Raw genomic sequence first — 23,463 nt, 5'->3', positions numbered from 1 at the left:
TCAGTCTGCTAGTGTAATCTAATTGCAGTTGCCTGCCTGCCAGCGTGTGTGCAAGGCCCACTTGCCCACAGTGCCACCACTCATATCTGTTGTAACAGTAGTGTAAATTTAAAAAAAAAAACTTTTTTGACTGTGAAACATCAGTCTGCTAGTGTAATCTAATTGCAGTTGCCTGCCTGCCAGCGTGTGTGCCAGGCCCACTTGCCCACAGTGCCACCACTCATATCTGTTGTAACAGTAGTGCAAATTTAAAAAAAAAAAAACTTTTTTGACTGTGAAACATCAGTCTGCTAGTGTAATCTAATTGCAGTTGCCTGCCTGCCAGCGTGTGTGCCAGGCCCACTTGCCCACAGTGCCACCACTCATATCTGTTGTAACAGTAGTGTAAATTTAAAAAAAAAACCTTTTTTGACTGTTAAACATCAGTCTGCTAATGTAATCTAATTGCAGTTGCCCGCCTGCCAGCGTGTGTGCCAGGCCCACTTGCCCACAGTGCCACCACTCATATCTGTTGTAACAGTAGTGTAAATTTAAAAAAAAAAAACTTTTTTGACTGTGAAACATCAGTCTGGTAGTGTAATCTAATTGCAGTTGCCTGCCTGCCAGCGTGTGTGCCAGGCCCACTTGCCCACAGTGCCACCACTCATATCTGTTGTAACAGTAGTGTCAATTTAAAAAAAAAACTTTTTTGACTGTGAAACATCAGTCTGCTAGTGTAATCTAATTGCAGTTGCCTGCCTGCCAGCGTGTGTGCCAGGCCCACTTGCCCACAGTGCCACCACGCATATCTGTTGTAACAGTAGTGTAAATTCAAAAAAAAAAAACGTTTTTGACTGTTAAAAATCAGTCTGCTAGTGTAATCTAATTGCAGTTGCCTGCCTGCCAGCGTGTGTGCCAGGCCCACTTGCCCACAGTGCCACCACTCATATCTGTTGAAACAGTAGAGTAAATTTAAAAAAAAAAAACTTTTTTAACTGTGAAACATCAGTCTGCTAGTATAATCTAATTGCAGTTGCCTGCCTGCCAGCGTGTGTGCCAGGCCCACTTGCCCACAGTGCCACCACGCATATCTGTTGTAACAGTAGTGTAAATTTTATTAAAAAAACTTTTTTGACTGTGAAACATCAGTCTGCTAGTGTAATCTAATTGCAGTTGCCTGCCTGCCAGCGTGTGTGCCAGGCCCACTTGCCCACAGTGCCACCACTCATATCTGTTGTAACAGTAGTGTAAATTTAAAAAAAAAACTTTTTTGACTGTGAAACATCAGTCTGCTATTGTAATCTAATTGCAGTTGCCTGCCTGCCAGCGTGTGTGCCAGGCCCACTTGCCCACAGTGCCACCACCCATATCTATTGTAACAGTAGTGTAAATTTAAAAAAAAAACTTTTTTGACTGTGAAACATCAGTCTGCTAGTGTAATCTAATTGCAGTTGCCTGCCTGCCAGCGTGTGTGCCAGGCCCACTTGCCCACAGTGCCACCACTCATATCTGTTGTAACAGTAGTATAAATTTAAAAAAAAAAACTTTTTTGACTGTGAAACATCAGTCTGCTAGTGTAATCTAATTGCAGTTGCCTGCCTGCCAGCGTGTGTGCCAGGCCCACTTGCCCACAGTGCCACCACTCATATCTGTTGTAACAGTAGTGCAAATTTAAAAAAAAAAAAAACTTTTTTGACTGTGAAACATCAGTCTGCTAGTGTAATCTAATTGCAGTTGCCTGCCTGCCAGCGTGTGTGCCAGGCCCACTTGCCCACAGTGCCACCACTCATATCTGTTGTAACAGCAGTGTAAATTTAAAAAAAAAAACTTTTTTGACTGTTAAACATCAGTCTGCTAGTGTAATCTAATTGCAGTTGCCTGCCTGCCAGCATGTGTGCCAGGCCAACTTGCCCACAGTGCCACCACTCATATCTGTTGTAACAGTAGTGTAAATTTAAAAAAAAAAACTTTTTTGACTGTGAAACATCAGTCTGCTAGTGTAATCTAATTACAGTTACCTGCCTGCCAGCGTGTGTGCCAGGCCCACTTGCCCACAGTGCCATCACGCATATCTGTTGTAACAGTAGTGTAAATTTTTTTAAAAAAACTTTTTTGACTGTGAAACATCAGTCTGCTAGTGTAATCTAATTGCAGTTGCCTGCCTGCCAGCGTGTGTGCCAGGCCCACTTGCCCACAGTGCCACCACTCATATCTGTTGTAACAGTAGTGTAAATTTAAAAAAAAACTTTTTTGACTGTGAAACATCAGTCTGCTAGTGTAATCTAATTGCAGTTGCCTGCCTGCCAGCGTGTGTGCCAGGCCCACTTGCCCACAGTGCCACCACTCATATCTGTTGTAACAGTAGTGTAAATTTAAAAAAAACAAAACATTTTTTACTGTGAAACATCAGTCTGCTAGTGTAATCTAATTGCAGTTGCCTGCCTGCCAGCGTGTGTGCCAGGCCCACTTGCCCACAGTGCCACCACTCATATCTGTTGTAACAGTAGTGTAAATTTAAAAAAAAAAACTTTTTTGACTGTTTAACATCAGTCTGCTAGTGTAATCTAATTGCAGTTGCCTGCCTGCCAGCGTGTGTGCCAGACCCACTTGCCCACAGTGCCACCACTCATATCTGTTGTAACAGTAGTGTAAATTTAAAAAAAAAAAAACTTTTTTGACTGTGAAACATCAGTCTGCTAATGTAATCTAATTGCAGTTGCCTGCCTGCCAGCGTGTGTGCCAGGCCCACTTGCCCACAGTGCCACCATTCATATCTGTTGTAACAGTAGTGTAAATTTTTTTTAAAAAACTTTTTTGACTGTGAAACATCAGTCTGCTAGTGTAATCTAATTGCAGTTGCCTGCCTGCCTGCCAGCGTGTGTGCCAGGCCCACTTGCCCACAGTGCCACCACTCATATCTGTTGTAATAGTAGTGTAAATTTAAAAAAAAAACCTTTTTTGACTGTGAAACATCAGTCTGCTAATGTAATCTAATTGCAGTTGCCCGCCTGCCAGCGTGTGTGCCAGGCCCACTTGCCCACAGTGCCACCACTCATATCTGTTGTAACAGTAGTGTAAATTTAAAAAAAAAAACTTTTTTGACTGTGAAACATCAGTCTGGTAGTGTAATCTAATTGCAGTTGCCTGCCTGCCAGCGTGTGTGCCAGGCCCACTTGCCCACAGTGCCACCACTCATATCTGTTGTAACAGTAGTGTAAATTTAAAAAAAAAACTTTTTTGACTGTGAAACATCAGTCTGCTAGTGTAATCTAATTGCAGTTGCCTGCCTGCCAGCGTGTGTGCCAGGCCCACTTGCCCACAGTGCCACCACTCATATCTGTTGTAACAGTAGTGCAAATTTAAAAAAAAAAAAACATTTTTGACTGTGAAACATCAGTCTGCTAGTGTAATCTAATTGCAGTTGCCTGCCTGCCAGCGTGTGTGCCAGGCCCACTTGCCCACAGTGCCACCACTCATATCTGTTGAAACAGTAGTGTAAATTTAAAAAAAAAAAAACTTTTTTAACTGTGAAACATCAGTCTGCTAGTGTAATCTAATTGCAGTTGCCTGCCTGCCAGCGTGTGTGCCAGGCCCACTTGCCCACAGTGCCACCACGCATATCTGTTGTAACAGTAGTGTAAATTTTATTAAAAAAACTTTTTTGACTGTGAAACATCAGTCTGCTAGTGTAATCTAATTGCAGTTGCCTGCCTGCCAGCGTGTGTGCCAGGCCCACTTGCCCACAGTGCCACCACTCATATCTGTTGTAACAGTAGTGTAAATTTAAAAAAAAAAACTTTTTTGACTGTGAAACATCAGTCTGCTATTGTAATCTAATTGCAGTTGCCTGCCTGCCAGCGTGTGTGCCAGGCCCACTTGCCCACAGTGCCACCACTCATATCTGTTGTAACAGTAGTGTAAATTTAAAAAAAAAACTTTTTTGACTGTGAAACATCAGTCTGCTAGTGTAATCTAATTGCAGTTGCCTGCCTGCCAGCGTGTGTGCCAGGCCCACTTGCCCACAGTGCCACCACTCATATCTGTTGTAACAGTAGTGTAAATTTAAAAAAAAAAACTTTTTTGACTGTGAAACATCAGTCTGCTAGTGTAATCTAATTGCAGTTGCCTGCCTGCCAGCGTGTGTGCCAGGCCCACTTGCCCACAGTGCCACCACTCATATCTGTTGTAACAGTAGTGCAAATTTAAAAAAAAAACACTTTTTTGACTGTGAAACATCAGTCTGCTAGTGTAATCTAATTGCAGTTGCCTGCCTGCCAGCGTGTGTGCCAGGCCCACTTGCCCACAGTGCCACCATTCATATCTGTTGTAACAGTAGTGTAAATTTAAAAAAAAAAACTTTTTTGACTGTTAAACATCAGTCTGCTAGTGTAATCTAATTGCAGTTGCCTGCCTGCCAGCATGTGTGCCAGGCCAACTTGCCCACAGTGCCACCACTCATATCTGTTGTAACAGTAGTGTAAATTTAAAAAAAAAAACTTTTTTGACTGTGAAACATTAGTCTGCTAGTGTAATCTAATTGCAGTTGCCTGCCTGCCAGCGTGTGTGCCAGGCCCACTTGCCCACAGTGCCACCACGCATATCTGTTGTAACAGTAGTGTAAATTTTTTTAAAAAAACTTTTTTGACTGTGAAACATCAGTCTGCTAGTGTAATCTAATTGCAGTTGCCTGCCTGCCAGCGTGTGTGCCAGGCCCACTTGCCCACAGTGCCACCACTCATATCTGTTGTAACAGTAGTGTAAATTTAAAAAAAAACTTTTTTGACTGTGAAACATCAGTCTGCTAGTGTAATCTAATTGCAGTTGCCTGCCTGCCAGCGTGTGTGCCAGGCCCACTTGCCCACAGTGCCACCACTCATATCTGTTGTAACAGTAGTGTAAATTAAAAAAAAAAAACTTTTTTGACTGTGAAACATCAGTCTGCTAGTGTAATCTAATTGCAGTTGTCTGCCTGCCAGCGTGTGTGCCAGGCCCACTTGCCCACAGTGCCACCACTCATATCTGTTGTAACAGTAGTGTAAATTTAAAAAAAAACTTTTTTGACTGTGAAACATCAGTCTGCTAGTGTAATCTAATTGCAGTTGCCTGCCTGCCAGCGTGTGTGCCAGGCCCACTTGCCCACAGTGCCACCACTCATATCTGTTGTAACAGTAGTGTAAATTTAAAAAAAAAAAACTTTTTTGACTGTGAAACATCAGTCTGCTAGTGTAATCTAATTGCAGTTGCCTGCCTGCCAGCGTGTGTGCCAGGCCCACTTGCCCACAGTGCCACCACTCATATCTGTTGTAACAGTAGTGTAAATTTAAAAAAAAAACTTTTTTGACTGTGAAACATCAGTCTGCTAGTGTAATCTAATTGCAGTTGCCTGCCTGCCAGCGTGTGTGCCAGGCCCACTTGCCCACAGTGCCACCACTCATATCTGTTGTAGTAGTAGTGCAAATTTAAAAAAAAAAAAAACTTTTTTGACTGTGAAACATCAGTCTGCTAGTGTAATCTAATTGCAGTTGCCTGCCTGCCAGCGTGTGTGCCAGGCCCACTTGCCCACAGTGCCACCACTCATATCTGTTGTAACAGTAGTGTAAATTTAAAAAAAAAAACTTTTTTGACTGTTAAACATCAGTCTGCTAGTGTAATCTAATTGCAGTTGCCTGCCTGCCAGCATGTGTGCCAGGCCAACTTGCCCACAGTGCCACCACTCATATCTGTTGTAACAGTAGTGTAAATTTAAAAAAAAAAACTTTTTTGACTGTGAAACATCAGTCTGCTAGTGTAATCTAATTGCAGTTGCCTGCCTGCCAGCGTGTGTCCCAGGCCCACTTGCCCACAGTGCCACCACGCATATCTGTTGTAACAGTAGTGTAAATTTTTTTAAAAAAACTTTTTTGACTGTGAAACATCAGTCTGCTAGTGTAATCTAATTGCAGTTGCCTGCCTGCCAGCGTGTGTGCCAGGCCCACTTGCCCACAGTGCCACCACTCATATCTGTTGTAACAGTAGTGTAAATTAAAAAAAAAAAACTTTTTTGACTGTGAAACATCAGTCTGCTAGTGTAATCTAATTGCAGTTGTCTGCCTGCCAGCGTGTGTGCCAGGCCCACTTGCCCACAGTGCCACCACTCATATCTGTTGTAACAGTAGTGTAAATTTAAAAAAAAAAAACTTTTTTGACTGTTAAACATCAGTCTGCTAGTGTAATCTAATTGCAGTTGCCAGCGTGTGTGCCAGGCCCACTTGCCCACAGTGCCACCACTCATATCTGTTGTAACAGTAGTGTAAATTTAAAAAAAAAAAACTTTTTTGACTGTGAAACATCAGTCTGCTAGTGTAATCTAATTGCAGTTGCCTGCCTGCCAGCGTGTGTGCCAGGCCCACTTGCCCACAATGCCACCACTCATATCTGTTGTAACAGTAGTGTAAATTTAAAAAAAAAAACTTTTTTGACTGTTAAACATCAGTCTGCTAGTGCAATCTAATTGCAGTTGCCTGCCTGCCAGCGTGTGTGCCAGGCCCACTTGCCCACAGTGCCACCACTCATATCTGTTGTAACAGTAGTGTAAATTAAAAAAAAAAAACTTTTTTGACTGTTAAACATCAGTCTGCTAGTGTAATCTAATTACAGTTTCCTGCCTGCCAGCGTGTGTGCCAGGCCCACTTGCCCACAGTGCCACCACTCATATCTGTTGTAACAGTAGTGTAAATTTAAAAAAAAAAAAACTGTTTTGACTGTGAAACATCAGTCTGCTAGTGTAATCTAATTGCATTTGCCTGCCTGCCAGCGTGTGTGCCAGGCCCACTTGCCAACTAGTGCACCACTCATATCTGTTGTAACAGTAGTGTAAATTAAAAAAAAAAAAAAATGTTACCAAATTACCACAAGTCGGAAAGGATGCAGCAGTTCCAAAATAAATTAAAAAGTATGCTTTACACAGCGTATAAGGGAGATATCACAGCACACGGGAATCTAACAGGGGAAGAGGTGAAAGTAATCCTCCGACTCCCACGACCACGCCGGCAAGGACAGGACGCTTCACAGACGTGTTGTTGATGGGGGACATGCAGAGCTTTTTAACTCCTATGCATCGCCACAGCCCTTCGGGGTCCACCCTCAGAGAACGACTCGACCGACAGGTAGCAGACTACCTCGCCTTAACTGCAGATATCGACACTCTGAGGAGCGATGAACCCCTTGACTACTGGGTGTGCAGGCTTGACCTGTGGCCTGAGCTATCCCAATTTGCACTAGAACTTCTGGCCTGCCCCGCTTCAAGTGTCCTGTCAGAAAGGACCTTCAGTGCAGCAGGAGGTATTGTCACTGAGAAGAGAAGTCGCCTAGGTCAAAAAAGTCTAGATTACCTCACCTTTATTAAGATGAATGAGGGATGGATCCCGAAGGGACTGCCATTGGGTGATACATTTGAGTAAAAAAGGCCTGATGAGATGAGCTGCCTTGGGCTAAAAATGGTCCACACGCTGCTGTATTTTATCTTCGAATGCCGGATGACTTGCGTGACTTATCCGCCACCAACTAGGGTTCAAGCCGCAATGTTTTAGGGCACTTTCTGCCTGGGAAACAAACATCAATTTTTCTGGCCACTGCTACAGCAGCGGCTGCAACAATACCTAATTTTTCAGGCATGTGTACATGCCAAATTTTTCTGGCCTCTGGTGCTGCACTGTGGCTTCAAAAAACAAACCAAAAAAAAGGCACTTAACAGGGATTAAACTGATAAGAATAGTAATACTTAACACACCACTCCTATATGGTGGCACAGTAGATTGCACGCGCAGTGCCCCAAATTTGAAGTAGGAGGACCAACCAAGCATCTTTTTCCATCTCCCAGTTCCTAAAATCCATGCCATATACACGTCCCCTGATAGGGGACACCACAGGGATTAAACTGATAGGAATAGTACTACTTAACATACCTTATAATAACGCAGAGAGAGGCAACGCAGAGAGAGGAGTCTGAAGAAGAGGAGTCAGAGGAGGAAGGTGGCTTTGAGGAGGTTTAAGACCAAACACATCAGGCGTCCCAGGGGGCTTGTTGTCACCTTTCGGGGACCCTTGGTGTTGTATGTGGCTGGGTGGAGGAAGAGACCTTCAATGACATCAGTGAGGACAAGGAACGGGACATGGCTAGCTTGGTATCCAACCTTGTGCAAATGGGGAGTTTGCGGTTGTGCAAATGGACTGTTTGCGGTTGTTTGCGGTGCGTTAAAGGGACAGTCTAGGCCAAAATAAAATTTCAGGATTCAGATAGAGCATGTACTTTTAAACAATTTTCCAATTTACTTTTATCACCAATTTTGCTTTGTTCTCTTGGTATTCTTAGTTGAAAACTTAACCTAGGAGGTTCATATGCTAATTTCTTAGACCTTGAAGCCCACCTCTTTCGGATTGCATTTTAAAAAATTTCACCACTACAGGGTGTTAGTTCACGTATTTTATATAGATAACACTGTGCTCGTGCACAAGAAGTTATCTGGGAGCAGGCACTGATTGGCTAGACTGCAAGTCTGTCAAAAGAACTGAAAAAAGGGGCAGTTTGCAGAGGCTTAGATACAAGATAATCACAGAGGTTAAAAGTATATTATTATAAATGTGTTAGTTATGCAAAACTGGGAAATGGGTAATAAAGGGATTATCTATCTTTTAAAACAATAAAAATTCTGGTGTAGACTGTACCTTTAAACGGGGAGTTTGGTCTGTCACTGTGAAGCGGGAGTAACCCTTACACTATCTGATCGATACAACATCATACCTGATGTTTTAAAGCACGTTATTCCAAACAATTTAGGAATGTTAGGTGATTTATTCCCTTTATGGCTTAAAACGAGACTCTGCATCAACTATGTAATTTTCCATGGGAGTTTTGCCATGGATCCCCCTCCGGCATGCCACAGTCCAGATGTTAGTCCCCTTGAAACAACTTTTCCATCACTATTGTGGCCAGAAAGAGTCCCTGTTGGTTTTAAGTTCACCTGTCTATTGAAGTCAATGGCGGTTCACCCGGTTCGCCAGTTCACGAACAGTTGCGGAAGTTCGAGTCCACCGTTCGCGAACCGAAATTTTTATGTTCGCGACATCACTAATGGAGAGTTGCATAAAGGCTAAAACGCTAGCGGTATAGTCATACCACCACAACTTGTAATACGGGAGAGCTGCATATTCCTCCCACAGAGGACAATTTTTTCGTGGTATAGCCGTACCGCAACACTTGTATTCTTGGTGTATGTAGATTGTCTTTCCTCTAATCAGGGTTACTTACTGAGTTGCCACTGTGAAGCTTCAACGCTGAAACATCAGTCTGTTTCTTTATCAAAAGTTTAGTCAACCACAAGCCATATCCTTAAATCAGCTTTATTTCCAGCTAGTTCAGTGGTCCAGCACTGCATGAAAGCCTCTCAGAGAAATGATGCATGGCAAATTAATGAAGACTTATTGACCCACTGTTGTCTGTGAATACACATGACACAGGAATTAATATGGCCAGCTAAGGCAATTTAGTAGCTTTTAACCCCCTTTGTATCTGTTGAGCAGCATATTCAATGTTTTGTTTGTCCAGAGCCAAATTGGTTAAATGTAAGTTTGGATTACAGTTTTTTTCTGATCTATGTGAACTAGATATGAAAAGTTTCCCTGAGGGCTGCAGAGACCTTCTGCACTACAGACCTTCTTGAACTTAGTGTCAGTGATTTAATACTAGACTCTGCTGACTGCAGCCATAGACAGGTGGACTAGTATTCCTGGAATGCAGGCAAGCACAAGAGAAATGCTGTGCACTGCTCTGTGATTTTGCTGCTGGCTGAATGTGCTGAACGCTGTCTAACATAATGGTATGCAACATTCAGCACATTGATTAACAGCAGCTAAATCACAGAACACAGAACTTGCCTACATTTCAGAATACTGGTCTTACCCCCGGCCACGGCTGCAGTAAGTTATTGGATCTCATCCATGCCTCACTGTTTAGGATGCAGGGAAAACAGATAAGCCACTGCAGGTCAGAGTCAGGGTAATATGCAATATGGTATTGCAGTGTTATACTGTATGTGGAGTTCCACGGTAGTGCTCCCTGCCCGGCATTTGCATGTCAAGTGTGGATATTTTAACAGTGCATGAAGAAACAATGAAAACAGAGTATTTGATATGCAAAGCTATCGCTTACCTCTGAGAAGCTCCAACTCCAATGCCGTTCCTCTGCACATTACTAAGTCAGAAAACACAGACCCCCGCTCTAAATAACTAGCACTAGTTAACGCTCTCTCCTTCAGATCACCACCATTATTAAAAAAAGCACTGGGTATAGATAAATAATTTACAAAAAATATATACAGATTATGGCCTCTAGTTATCAAGCCGTCAACCTCAAATACGCTGGAATTCCGCAGAGTATTTGTGGCGAGGCTGATTAGCCTAAGTTATCAAGCCCTACAGACCGACAAAAGTAGAATTTTGTGAAGTAAGCTTCGATCCGCCGGACTCAGTCCGACACAGATCGATTCTTACATCACTCCAGATGTTCCGAACGCAAGTTCGGCACAATCTGACTACTTTTGGAAGTTATCAAATGACTACCAGGTACGCTCGGCACTTTTCCGGCCCAGCGTACCTGGTTTTCAATCCGCCGCCCTGGAGGCGGCGGATCCCATAGGAATCAATGGGAGTCTGACCATAGCAAAAGTTCATGCTCGCTGCTGCCCGACATCCCATTGTTTCCTATAGGAGATGTCTACACCTAACACCCTAACATGTACCCTGAGTCTAAACACCCATAATCTGCCCCCTCTACACCACCGCAACTAAATAAATGTATTACCCCCTAAACCGCCGTCCCGGATTCCACCGCCACCTACATAATACCTATTAACCCCTATCCTGCCCCCCCTATACCGCGGCCACCTATAATAAATTTATTAACCCCTATCCTGCCGATCCCGTACCCCGCCGCAACTAAATAAATTGTTTAACCCCTAAACCGCCGCTCCCGGACCCCGCCGCCACCTATATTAAACTTATTAACCCCTAATCTGCCCCCCTACACTGTCGCCACCTATAATAAATTTATTAACCCCTATCCTGCCCCCCCTACACCGCCGCAACCTATAATAAAATTATTAACCCCTAAACCTAAGTTTAACACTAACCCTAACACCCCCCTAACTTAAATATTAATTAAATAAATCTAAATAAATATTACTCTTATTAAATTAGTTATTCCTATTTAAAACTAAATACTTACCTGTAAAATAAACCCTAAGATAGCTACAATGTAATTAATAATTACATTGTAGCTATTTTAGGATTTATATTTATTTTACAGGCAACTTTGTATTTATTTTAACTAGGTACAATAGTTATTAAATAGTTAACTATTTAATAACTACCTAGCTAAAAGAAATACAAAATTACCTGTAAAATAAATCCTTACCTAAGTTACAATTAAACCTAACACTACACTATCATTAAATAAATCAAATAAATTACCTACAAGTACCTACAATTAAATACAATTAAATAAACTAACTAAAGTACAAAAAAAACAAACACTAAATTACAGAAAATAAAAAAGATTACAAGAATTTTAAACTAATTACACCTAATCTAAGCACCCTAATAAAATAAATAAAAAAAAAAAAAAAAAAAGTCCCTACCCTAAACTAAATTACAAAGTAACCAGCTCTTTTACCAGCCCTTAAAAGGGCTTTTTGCGGGGCATGCCCCAAAGTAATCAGCTCTTATGCATCTAAAAAAAAATACAACCCCCCCAACATTAAAACCCACCACCCACATACCCCTACTCTAACCCAAACCCCCCTTAAATAAACCTAACACTACCCCCCTGAAGTTCTCCCTACCTTGAGTCGTGTTCACCCAGCCGGGACGAAGTCATCATCCAAGGGGCGCTGAAGATGTCTTCCATCCGATAGAAGTCTTCATCCAAGGGGCGCTGAAGAGGTTTTCCATCCGATAGAAGTCTTCATCCAGGCGGCGTCTTCAATCTTCATTCATCCAGACGCCGCCTGGATGAAGACTTCTATCAGATGGAAGACCTCTTCAGCGCCCCTTGGATGATGACTTTGGCCCAGCTGGGTGAACACGACTCAAGGTAGGGAGAACTTCAGGGGGGTAGTGTTAGGTTTATTTAAGGGGGGTTTGGGTTAGAGTAGGGGTATGTGGGTGGTGGGTTTTAATGTTGGGGGGGTTGTATTTTTTTTTAGATGCAAAAGAGCTGATTACTTTGGGGCATGCCCCGCAAAAAGCCCTTTTAAGGGCTGGTAAAAGAGCTGGTTACTTTGTAATTTAGTTTAGGGTAGGGACTTTTATTATTTTTTTTTATTTTATTTTATTAGAGGGCTTAGATTAGGTGTAATTAGTTTAAAATTCTTGTAATCTTTTTTTATTTTCTGTAATTTAGTGTTTTTTTTAATTTAGTTAGTTTATTTAATTGTATTTAATTGTAGGTACTTGTAGGTAATTTATTTAATTTATTTAATGATAGTGTAGTGTTAGGTTTAATTGTAACTTAGGTTAGGATTTATTTTACAGGTAATTTTGTATTTCTTTTAGCTATGTAGTTATTAAATAGTTATTAACTATTTAATAGCTATTGTACCTAGTTAAAATAAATACAAAGTTGCCTGTAAAATAAATATAAATCCTAAAATAGCTACAATGTAATTATTAATTACATTGTAGCTATCTTAGGGTTTATTTTACAGGTAAGTATTTAGTTTTAAATAGGAATAACTAATTTAATAAGAGTTATATTTATTTAGATTTATTTAATTAATATTTAAGTTAGGGGGGTGTTAGGATTAGTGTTAGACTTAGGTTTAGGGGTTAATAATTTTATTATAGGTTGCGGCGGTGTAGGGGGGGCAGGATAGGGGTTAATAAATTTATTATAGGTGGCGATGGTGTAGGGGGAGCAGATTAGGGGTTAATAAGTTTAATATAGGTGGTGGCGGGGTCCGGGAGCGGCGGTTTAGGGGTTAAACAATTTATTTAGTTGCGGCGGGGTCCGGGATCCGCAGGATAAAGGTTAATAACTTTATTATAGGTGGCGGCGGTATAGGGGGGCAGGATAGGGGTTAATAGGTATTATGTAGGTGGCGGCGGGGTCCGGGAGCGGCGGTTTAGGGGTTAATACATTTATTATAGTTGCGGCGGGGTCTAGGAGTGGCAGTTTAGGGGTTAATAACTTTATTTAGTTGCGGGGGGCTCCGGGGGGGCCGGGATAGGGGGTAGAACAGTATAGTTAGTGTGGGTGCTTAGTGACAGCTTATCAATAAAGCTGTAAAAAAGCTGAAGAGCAGCGAGATCGGATGAGTGATAACTTTCACAGTCCGCTGCTCATCGCCCCGTACTTGCTGCGCAGCTTTTTGACAGCTTTTTTGATAACTTTGGCGAACGTATTCAGGTTTGTGGCGGCGATGTGAGGCGAGCTTAGGTGGACGTATTGGGGCCGGCGATGGCAGGTACGTCCGGAGCTTGATAACTAGAGGCCTATATAAACGAAAATACTTTCGTGTGCCCCATATAAATCTATAGGGAGATGGCATTAGCAATGTCTCAATATCCCACTTCCAGATGTTAGTGTGCCTGAGTATTTTGGTATTGCGCTACGTTTTTACTTTTAACTTGTAATACCAGCATTAACAAGAGAGCGAATTGATTTACCTTGAGTGCAGTTAGTGATAAAAATTTATTGTTGCTCCACTTGTAATTGTGCATTAACTCAGCTATAAGTAAGCCTTTTACGCGTGTCGGGTATTTTACCAGTTGAAAGTAAAATGTTTTTGCATGAGGACTAATCCGACGCACGCAAAAAGCCGAACTTTGAATATTGTGACTGCAGTAATGTATTGCCCCAAAGGGGCCGAATTATCCAGCTGCCAATGCAGCAGTCTCCGTTAAGGAGACTGCTGCTCCTTAACTTATCCGCCACCTCTGAGGCGGCGGACAGCAATCCTCCCAATCAGATACGATCGGGATGATTGACACCCCCTGCTAGCGGTCGATTGGTTGCATATCTGCAGAGGGCAGCATCGCACTAGCATTTCACTAGAAATGCTTGTGCAATGTTAAATGCCAACACCGTATGCTGTCGGCTTTTAGCGATGTCGGGCGGACATTATCCGCTACAGATCTTGTCCGCCCGACACTTGATAAATTGGAAAAAACCCCACAAACAAGTCGCGTGTCACGCTTGGTATCGCATCTGTAGAGTGAAGCTCATTGGCAGAGGCATATTTGTTCACAAGCTCTTATTTATTGAATGTGGCTTTTGTAGCTTTTTACTTTTAGAAATAATGGCTGATGAAAAATATGGGAACTTATATCATAAGCAGAATAATTGTTGCTGAAACACAGGTCACAGCAGAGGCTGAGTGGTGGCAAGTGACAGCAGAGGCTGAGTGGTGGCAGGTGACAGCGGAGGCTGAGTGGTGGCAGGTGACAGCAGAGGCTGAGCAGTGGCAAGTGACAGCAGAGGCTGAGTGGTGGCAGGTGACAGCGGAGGCTGAGTGGTGGCAGGTGACAGCGGAGGCTGAGTGGTGGCAGGTGACAGCGGAGGCTGAGTGGTGGCAGGTCACTAGTCTCAGGCGCAGAAGGGCTTTACAGATTTTGAGGAAGAAGTATCCAGAAGTGCTCAGACAATGCAGAGGTAACAGGTGTACTCATGGGCTGCAGCAGACAAGGCGTACATTGGAGCTGCAGAGGACAAGGAGAGTTCCAGAACTGCAGAAAAAAAGGTGAGTTCAGGAGCTGCAGAGGAAAAAGTGCTCAGGAGCTGCAGCTGTAAGCAGGAAGCAAGGTCAGACTAGCAGGTTCAATATAAATGGTAATCCAGAGGCTTGGTAAAAAAACAGCAAAAGTAGAAAATCCAAAAGGTCAGTCTGAAATCAGGCATCAAAGCAAGGTCTCACACACAAATGAAACAAGCCAGGGTCAATAACAGAAAGCAACTATGATTCTTAGTAATCAGGCAAAGTCACAGTCTGAGGAGACTCAATGTCAGGGCAAAGATTAATTAGCTAGGCAGGTTTAAATAGGCTTTTGGTAATTGCAAAGCATTCACAATTCAAGCCTTCTGGTAGCTCAGGGGAAAGTCACTGGGATACAACATGGGTTCAAGACCCAATGGGGGCATGACATTGTGTTTTTTTAAGTGACCTAACCTGACAGGAAATATTAATATTTCACATTCCAATGTTCTTCACATAACAAAATATGTTTTATTTGTCTACATACCTGTATATCTGATTTTTTTGGTAAAATATATATTTATACTTATAGATATAAATGATTATATAAAGGTATAAATACATATAGGAATATATATTTATTAATACATAGAACATATTCCCCTAAGTGAAGAACATTGGAATGCGAAATATTTACAGTAAATACATAGTTAAAACCTTTATTAAACATGAATATTGCATAAATATGAGTTTTCATGTTTTGAGCTACATATCATTGTGCCCTTATAACTTTTTATTGTTTTTTTTTAAAATAATTTTATTAGTGTTATTATTAGTGTAACTGTATTTTTAAATGTAATTTTGATGTGTTTTGTGCAACTTTTTTTTTGTGTAACAGTTAACTAGAGCTCTGAATTCTCTCTATCCCAAAGTGTGTTAAATTCAATTGTGCACAAGCCAATAACTTTCAACCTGTAATATGCACCTGTCATGCATCACTCACAATCTAGCTCTTATTTGGATGACATCATTATGATTAATAAAAAAGTGCAGCAAAATGAGGTTAGTGGCTGCTTTATGATCCTTTTTTACTATGGCATCTAGTTAACAAATAGAAGGACCCCTTATTTGAATAGTGGGATATAACTGTTATAAATGAAGGGTCTTTTGTTTATTATAAATTACCTCCTGTTGGTACAGAATAAAATGCAATTTTAGCATAGTAAGTCGACAGAGGACATACTGAGTTTTCAGTTCTCTGTTGAATATACTTTGTGATATCCGTTGCTGAGCCGTCTGCTGTATAATGCAGAAGCCATTTTAAGTGTTACTCAAGCTAGTGCTCTGTGCTGGAGAGATAAACTAACAAATGAAAAAGTACACCTTATTGTTCTTTGGTTCCACTAAATATATATATAACCGTTAGATATTTGCTGCTGATTTTTAAATATTGCTTGTTTGAGTATTAGTAACCCATAAGCATCAATAATTTAAACATAAGTATTCAAAATATTTTTGTGATTACTGGTACATAGTTAAATAAAAAATAAGTCTCCCACCAGCCCATTCCCTCTCCCCTTTACATGTTTTGCAGGACACTTTATCAAAATGCGAGGTTCCCGCATCTATGGCAGCTTTTTATTGCATAAGCCACGCCTCCATGATTTGAATTGGCTAATTGAATCCGCTTTGTATCTTCTCCATCCCAATTGGATGTGCACCATATTGATGTTATTTCTTTTTTGCTACACTTGAAAGAATTAATATTATCACATGGTTAATGTATTCAGTGTTATATTTTGAATACATTAATTTGTCCTCCCTTACTTATATTATTGTGGTATTTACTATTTATAATGGTTGAGGATTATTAATGAATCTTACATATGTACCTGATATGCTGTTCTGTATGATCTTGGTATTTTTTGAGAGGTATTTAATTAATTGGATTCACTATTAGCTTGAGTTTGATAATAAGCACCTATTAGCCACAATAATATAATAATAAGGGCCACAATAATATCCAAAGTTTCAGAACTCCTATTCCAAATTATTCCTAAGTAGTGCCATCAGAATTTCATTTTTCTGTTAAGAGTTCCCAGGGTATGCCGGAAGCTCTCTTACAATTTGTGTGAAATGCTTTAAAGCATTTTAAACCAGATGGTCAACTAGCTGGTCTCACTGAATTATCTCTCCAGCTGTATGCAGGTGAAGTTTGCTGATAATTTACAATACACTTATTTAACTTATTTAACTGATATAAAAGTAATATATACTAAACTAGTTTCAAAACAAGTAAACTTTTACTAAAATAATTTCATTTTAAATTGTATTTACTGCAAACTGATACTTTGGGGTAGATTTATTAATAGTTGAGTGGACATGATTTGCTGTAGCGAAGCATCTCCGCTAGACCTCGCTAAAGGCCGACAGCATATGCTACTGGCATTTAACATTGAACAAGCATTTCTGGTGAAATGCTTGTGCAATGCTGCCCCCTGCTCATTCACGGCCAATTGCCCTTAGCAGGGGCCGTCAATCATCCGATTGGATCGGGATGATTTCAGTTCACTACTTAAAAGGTGGCAGAGAAGTTAAGGAGCAGCGGTCTTAACTTCCTTTTCTGTTGGATCAGAAACCATTGGGCGTCGATGCAGCATCCACTGCTTAATAAATCAACTCCAAAATATCAACTCCAGGTGTTCTCTTCTCAACTTTTCTCTCCCCTGTGAAATTTATAATCCCAGATAGCTTTATTACTTTCTATAGAAGGCATCTCTTAACTCTCTGGGACTTCCAGGTTCCACTCTTTTTCTTATAAAATTCAGTGAATTCAGCCCCTGTGAAGTTTGTATCATAATGTCTCTGCAAACTATAGAATATTTACATGTAAAGTAATGAAAATCTTTAGGAAATTGAAGCTGTCAGCTTTTCAGTTTTATTTTAAATAAAAAAAAAATACCATGTGCTACGCAATTTGTAAAAGATACAAATACATATACAAAGTATGATCCTAATTTGTTAAAATTACACAGAAACTGTAAAACCATAATCACAATGTATGAAATCACAATATTAAATACTTTGCTGTATACAAAATAAAATACAAAATAGAAAGTGCAAAGTTTAAATGTAATAAAACATAATCAGAAAGTATAAAGTAATACTAAATACAAAGCACAAAGTATAAATACAGCAGAACTCTGATGTTGTGCAGTTCTATTGCACTAGCTTGTCTCCTAAGAGCGGGGCTTGTAATTCACCAAAATTAATGGCAGACTGCTTCTCTTTCTGTATGAAGTGATTTAATGGCACCATCTTTAGAGTGGTGGAAAGGTTAGGAAGATGTGGTCTTGCGACCTTGGTTTCTGAGCTTGTGGTAGATAGGCTCACCATGCAAGGGTTTCAAAGCTGATTATGCAGCTTAATAAATGGAGCCATATTCTATGATAGAAAATTGGATACTTTTACTGATTAACACTTATTACGGGTTAAAAGCCACATTAAAAGTGTTTTACATTTAAGAAGAAAAAATTATAAAATGATTATGATATCAAAAATATTTTCCAAACTAGAAATGATGGAGAAGAGAGAAAAAAAGATTATGCAAAAAACTTTTTAATATACATGTATTTGGGAATTCTTTAATACAACATGAAGATTAGATATGGTTGAAAATCTTGACATATTTTAAAAAATAGCAAAAATTGAAAAGCAATTGTGAATGTTTGTGGACCATTCATGTTTATTTTTTCTAAGTATTAACTTGCTCTTTATCCAAAATAACATTTGTATATCTAATGTAACATTTAAATTTAGTGAATGTTAATTTCTATAGATCTTAACATAAAGGGCTAGATTATAAGCGGAGCACTAAATATCGTTTGTGTGCAAGCAATATTAGCACTCCACTTTGTAATACCAGCACATGATAATGTACGCTGGTATTACAAGTTAAGTGCAATGCAAACGCGATCTCACGTTCGCATTGCTTGAAAGCATTGTGCTCACGAGAGCGTACTTCCATTAGCTCACAGACAGCATCAGAACCTTGCGCAGCGAAAGGGGTAAGTAGCGCAGCAATGGGCAGCATTTTTAAATATGTATGTATATGACTATATACATATGTATATATTTATGTTTTAATATGTGTATATACACATAAATATATATTTATATAATAGCATATACATATAGATTTACATTGCTGTCTATGAGAACACACAGTTCCCATAGACCGCAATGTAAAGGCACTTTTCAGTGCCGTTTTTTTCTAACACCCCACTCCCACCAACTTTAAAGCCCCAAAACTGCCTAGTGCAGTTTTTTTATTAAAAAAAGACTACATTGTTTTTATATAAAAAAAAACTATAAATGTCCTATTTGGAGGGGCATTTGGGGCACTTTTAGAAAATTAACTAGAGGTCTGACCTCTGGTTAATTTTCTGAGCGCTAATTGCTTGTAATGGCTAGTTAATTACCGCGCTTCCGCAGACGAGAATGTTTTTTTATTTTTTTACAAAAAATGTAGTTACCCTTCCCTAATAAACCGAAAATGTATGTAGTGAGACAGCAACCTCTTAGGTTTGTGCACGTAGGACAGGGACTCTGCAATAATCCCTTAGATTCCACAACAAACAACAAATGTCCACAGCGCTTCTTAGATTTCCTTAAGTGTCTTTATTGATACACAGACATCCAAAATGATAAGCGACGTTTCGGGTGACAACCCTTACTCATGCTTTACATATGTGCTTATTATCTTGAACCTTTTATACATTTTAAAACCATCACAATTCGCGCCAACCACTATACTAGCAGTTCTGCTGCCCTTTTGTGGTAAAAAATCATCATTACACCTTTATTATTAAAATAACACATAATAAACTTAAAACCATGCTGACTATTCTCATAGCCACAATAAACATCCTACATTTGCCTATTTGTATTAAACTTTTTCCTTACTTAACTAATTTATCTAATAAATTCATTTAAATATTCATTCAGATACTAATAAAGATTTATTTATCAATTTTTGAATTTTAATTTTTGTTTTTTGTTTTTTAGAGGAAGACTGCCCAATCATATTCTCTGTTCATACCTTTTGGCATCAAACTCTCTAATTCCCTGATCCAGAACATATCTTTTTGCTTTAACAATCTTTCTCTATTGCTACCATTTCTTTGGGGGCCTACACTATCAATAATCTGCCATCTGAGTTGACTTATTTGGTGTCCACATTTAAAAAAATGATGTGATACCGGTGCTTCTGTGTTGTTGTTTCTAATATTAGACCTATGTTGTGACATCCTATCACGGGCCATGCATGTAGATTCACCTATATAAATAAGCGAACATGGGCATTTTATTAAGTAGACTATATGTGTAGATTCACATGTGTAATAATCTCTTATAGAATACTTTTTACCTTTTCTTGGATGTACAAAACTATTGCCCTTTATCATGGAACTGCAACTCATGCATCCCAAGCATGGGAAGCATCCCAAATTTTTCTTATTCAGAAAAGTTTGTCTGTCTTTCTTTTTAAATCCCACATCAGTTTTTATTAAATGGTCCCCTAAATGTTTCACTCTTTTGTAGGCCATAAGAGGTGCTTCTTTAAATTCATTAATCTCTTTATTACAATCTTTTAGAATGTGCCAATGCCTCCTCACTATATTACTAATCTTGTTGCTCAATGGATTATGTTGTGTCACTAACACTAGTCTATTTTGTTTTCCCTCTTTAGATGCTTTCTTACTTTCATGTATAGCCTGAATTTGGTTATTAATGAGTGGTTCAGGGTACCCCCTTTCCTTAAATTTATTTTTCATCTTCTCTATTCTATGCTTTTTCACATTCTCCTTACTCACTATTCTGTCAACTCTTAACAATTGACTTTTGGTAAGAGATTCTATTAGACTTTTTGGATGGAAACTGTCATATCTCAGCAGTGTATTGTGGTCTGTACTCTTTTTATGTATATCAAAAATCAATCTATTGCCTTCTTTAATGACTCTTGTGTCAAGAAAAGTAACAGACTCTTCTCTGTACTCTACTGAGAATTCCAGACCTCTCACTGCTGAGTTAATATTCTTGGTAAATTGTAACAGGGACTCAATGCTACCCCACCATATGCCAAACACATCATCTATGAAGCGCCACCATGTGGCTCCATACTCAATGAACTTATCATTCTCATAGATGATTTTTTCTTCTATTTCACTCATGAATAAGTTGGCATATGATGGGGCAACATTGGTCCCCATAGCTGTTCCTTTAATTTGGATGTACCAACTATCCTCAAAGAGAAAGTGATTCCAATAGAGGATTAACCTTAATAGGTTTTCAACCAAATCTACCTGTTTTCTTGAGTATTGTATGTTAGAAGAGAGTACTTTTCTAATTATACCCAGCCCTGTCTCATGTTTTATGGCCGTGTAAAGGCTTTTTACGTCCATAGTAAAGAGGATAAATTTGTCTGATTCTAGCACTACATTACCCACTTTATCTAGAAAATCTCTTGTGTCCTTTATATATGATGGTATCTGTATTACCTCATTTTGTAAGATGTTATCTAGGAATGTAGATATATTTGTAAATGCTGACTCTACACTCGACACAATGGGCCTCCCTGGAGGTTCAGTGATATTTTTGTGAACTTTTGGGACTGTATAGAAGATTGGATTTCTTGGTCCCTTCCCTAATAAAGATACATTATTTTGGAGAATGTAATGGAGCATGCAATTTTAAGCAACTTTCTAATTTACTCCTATTATCAATCTTTCATCGTTCTCTTGCTATCTTTATTAAAAGCAGGAATGTGATGCATAGGAGCCGGCCCATTGTTGGTTGAAAACCTGGGTTATGCTTGCTTATTGGTGGGTAAATATAAGCCTCCATTAAGCAAGTGCTATTCATGGTGCAGAGCCTAAAATGGGCTGGCTGCTAAGATTTACATTCCTGCTTTTAAAATAAAGATAGCAAGAGAGCAAGGAAAAATTGATAATAAGAGTAAATTAGAAAGTTGCTTAAAATGTCATGCTCTATCTGAATCATGAAAGAAAAAAATGTGGGTTCAGTGTCCCTTTAAATCATAAACTGAGGCATTTTAGTGATAAATAAATTATTATTTTTAGAAAATAACTCTGACTTTAAACAATATTGATTGAAGTATAATGTGGCCCTTCAATAGGAAGAGAAAAAAAAATTAGAAAGTGAAACTTTGTTTTCTTTTATTGCTTTCCTTCCCAATGTCAAGAAGCGGGATACAGCAATACATTATACAATTTATATTTTATTTGATTCAAATATTTATGTAAATGGTTATCTCATTTGTGTGAATAAAGGAAACTAGGAATACTTAGTTATTTATCATTAATCTATTTTTAATTATATATTTTATTTATTTATGTACAATTGATTGTTTTAAATTTTGTATTGCATACACCAAACTACAAAGATGTACTCTATAATGTCCAAAATGCAAGTAATACAATAATACTTTAATAATTTCATACTTTGTCTTATTTTGTTTAGTACAGATCTGAATCCAATTATTAAAGTGAAAGTAAATCCTAGCGTTGTACAAAGCTAGGATTTACTATTGAAACAAATAAAGGGGACTTTCATTAGTCAATAGCCGTGCAGTAAATCCGGCTTGGCGCCCATGGGAGCCGGATTTACTGCACGGCTATTGGCTAAGAGGTGAAAACATCACCTCCTAGCCAAATTGTTTTTGCCGTGGGCTGCTGTACAAGGTGAACACATCGATCGATTGAATCAAATAATGGAGCTTTCTACATGAAGTATCTTATACTTCATGAATGAAAGTCCCCTTTATTTGTTTCAATAGTAAATCCTAGCTTTGTACAACGCTAGGATTTACTTTCACTTTAATGACAAACACAAACAATTTTCATAGTCTTGGAAAATAAGAGAACACAACACATATACAGAACATTTTCATAACCAGTATAGATTCTTACCTTTTGTTACAAGTGCTGAGAGAGCACAGATGATTCCCATAAAGGATCTCATTATAGAATTATTCCAGGAAGCTGATATATAGATGCGATAATAAAACCCGGTAGAAAACTTTTGAACATTTCATGCATATATACAGTATTACAGGATACACCCATGAATCAATGGTTTGTAATTGGCTATTGAAAGAAGAATTCATTTTTGACAACCGGAATGTTTTTTTAACATGACAGAAAATAATGTACATATTATTTTGTAATCTCCTTTTCACATTTTACAAAAATGCAAAGAATACTTGTACCTTTATTTATAGCTACCAGCAGAATGACATATTTAAGCACTTTTCATAGAATTACAAAGTCTACTCTTTACTACAGTCTACTACTCTTGAATACAGCTTTTAGTATACACACCCAGAAAACATCAATATAAAGCTTAAAGGGGTACAAGTAATTATGTATAACCCTTATTTGTGCCTTCTTTGGAAAATATAGCTTCACAGCCAGGCAGGTTCAAGTCTGCAAAGGGCAGGGAAACTGGGACATATTGAACTAACCTAAGTTTAGCATTATTAGAATACCAATTGAGGAACCCACTGCACTGAGAGAGACTAATATCCCACAAACATGCCAAACTACAAAGTCAATACACCATTTTAAGTACCATATGTAATTTATGTTATTTAAAAAGACATGAAACCCAATGTTTTCTTCATTTTTCAACATTTCATTCATTTTTTGTATGTTAAAAGAAATTGTTAACTTTCAGCTTC

General features: G+C 39.0%; 1 protein-coding gene across 1 annotated transcript in view; it reads right to left on the bottom strand.

The window, feature by feature from the left end:
* Positions 1-22,780, bottom strand: part of LOC128639095 (uncharacterized) — a 246,551-nt gene extending 223,771 nt beyond the window's left edge. Inside the window, exon 1 of the mRNA XM_053691247.1 lies at positions 22,694-22,780. Within this exon, the coding sequence (XP_053547222.1) occupies positions 22,694-22,745 (52 nt within the window). The 5' untranslated portion in view covers positions 22,746-22,780. The remainder of the gene's footprint in view (positions 1-22,693) is intronic.
* Between the last annotated feature and the right edge of the window lie 683 nt (positions 22,781-23,463).

The sequence above is a fragment of the Bombina bombina genome, chromosome 8 (genome assembly GCF_027579735.1).
Source record: "Bombina bombina isolate aBomBom1 chromosome 8, aBomBom1.pri, whole genome shotgun sequence".
Classification (NCBI taxonomy): Eukaryota; Metazoa; Chordata; class Amphibia; order Anura; family Bombinatoridae; genus Bombina; species Bombina bombina.
The sequence above is the reverse complement of the archived record's forward strand: the minus strand, read 5'-3'. Positions and strand labels throughout refer to the sequence as shown.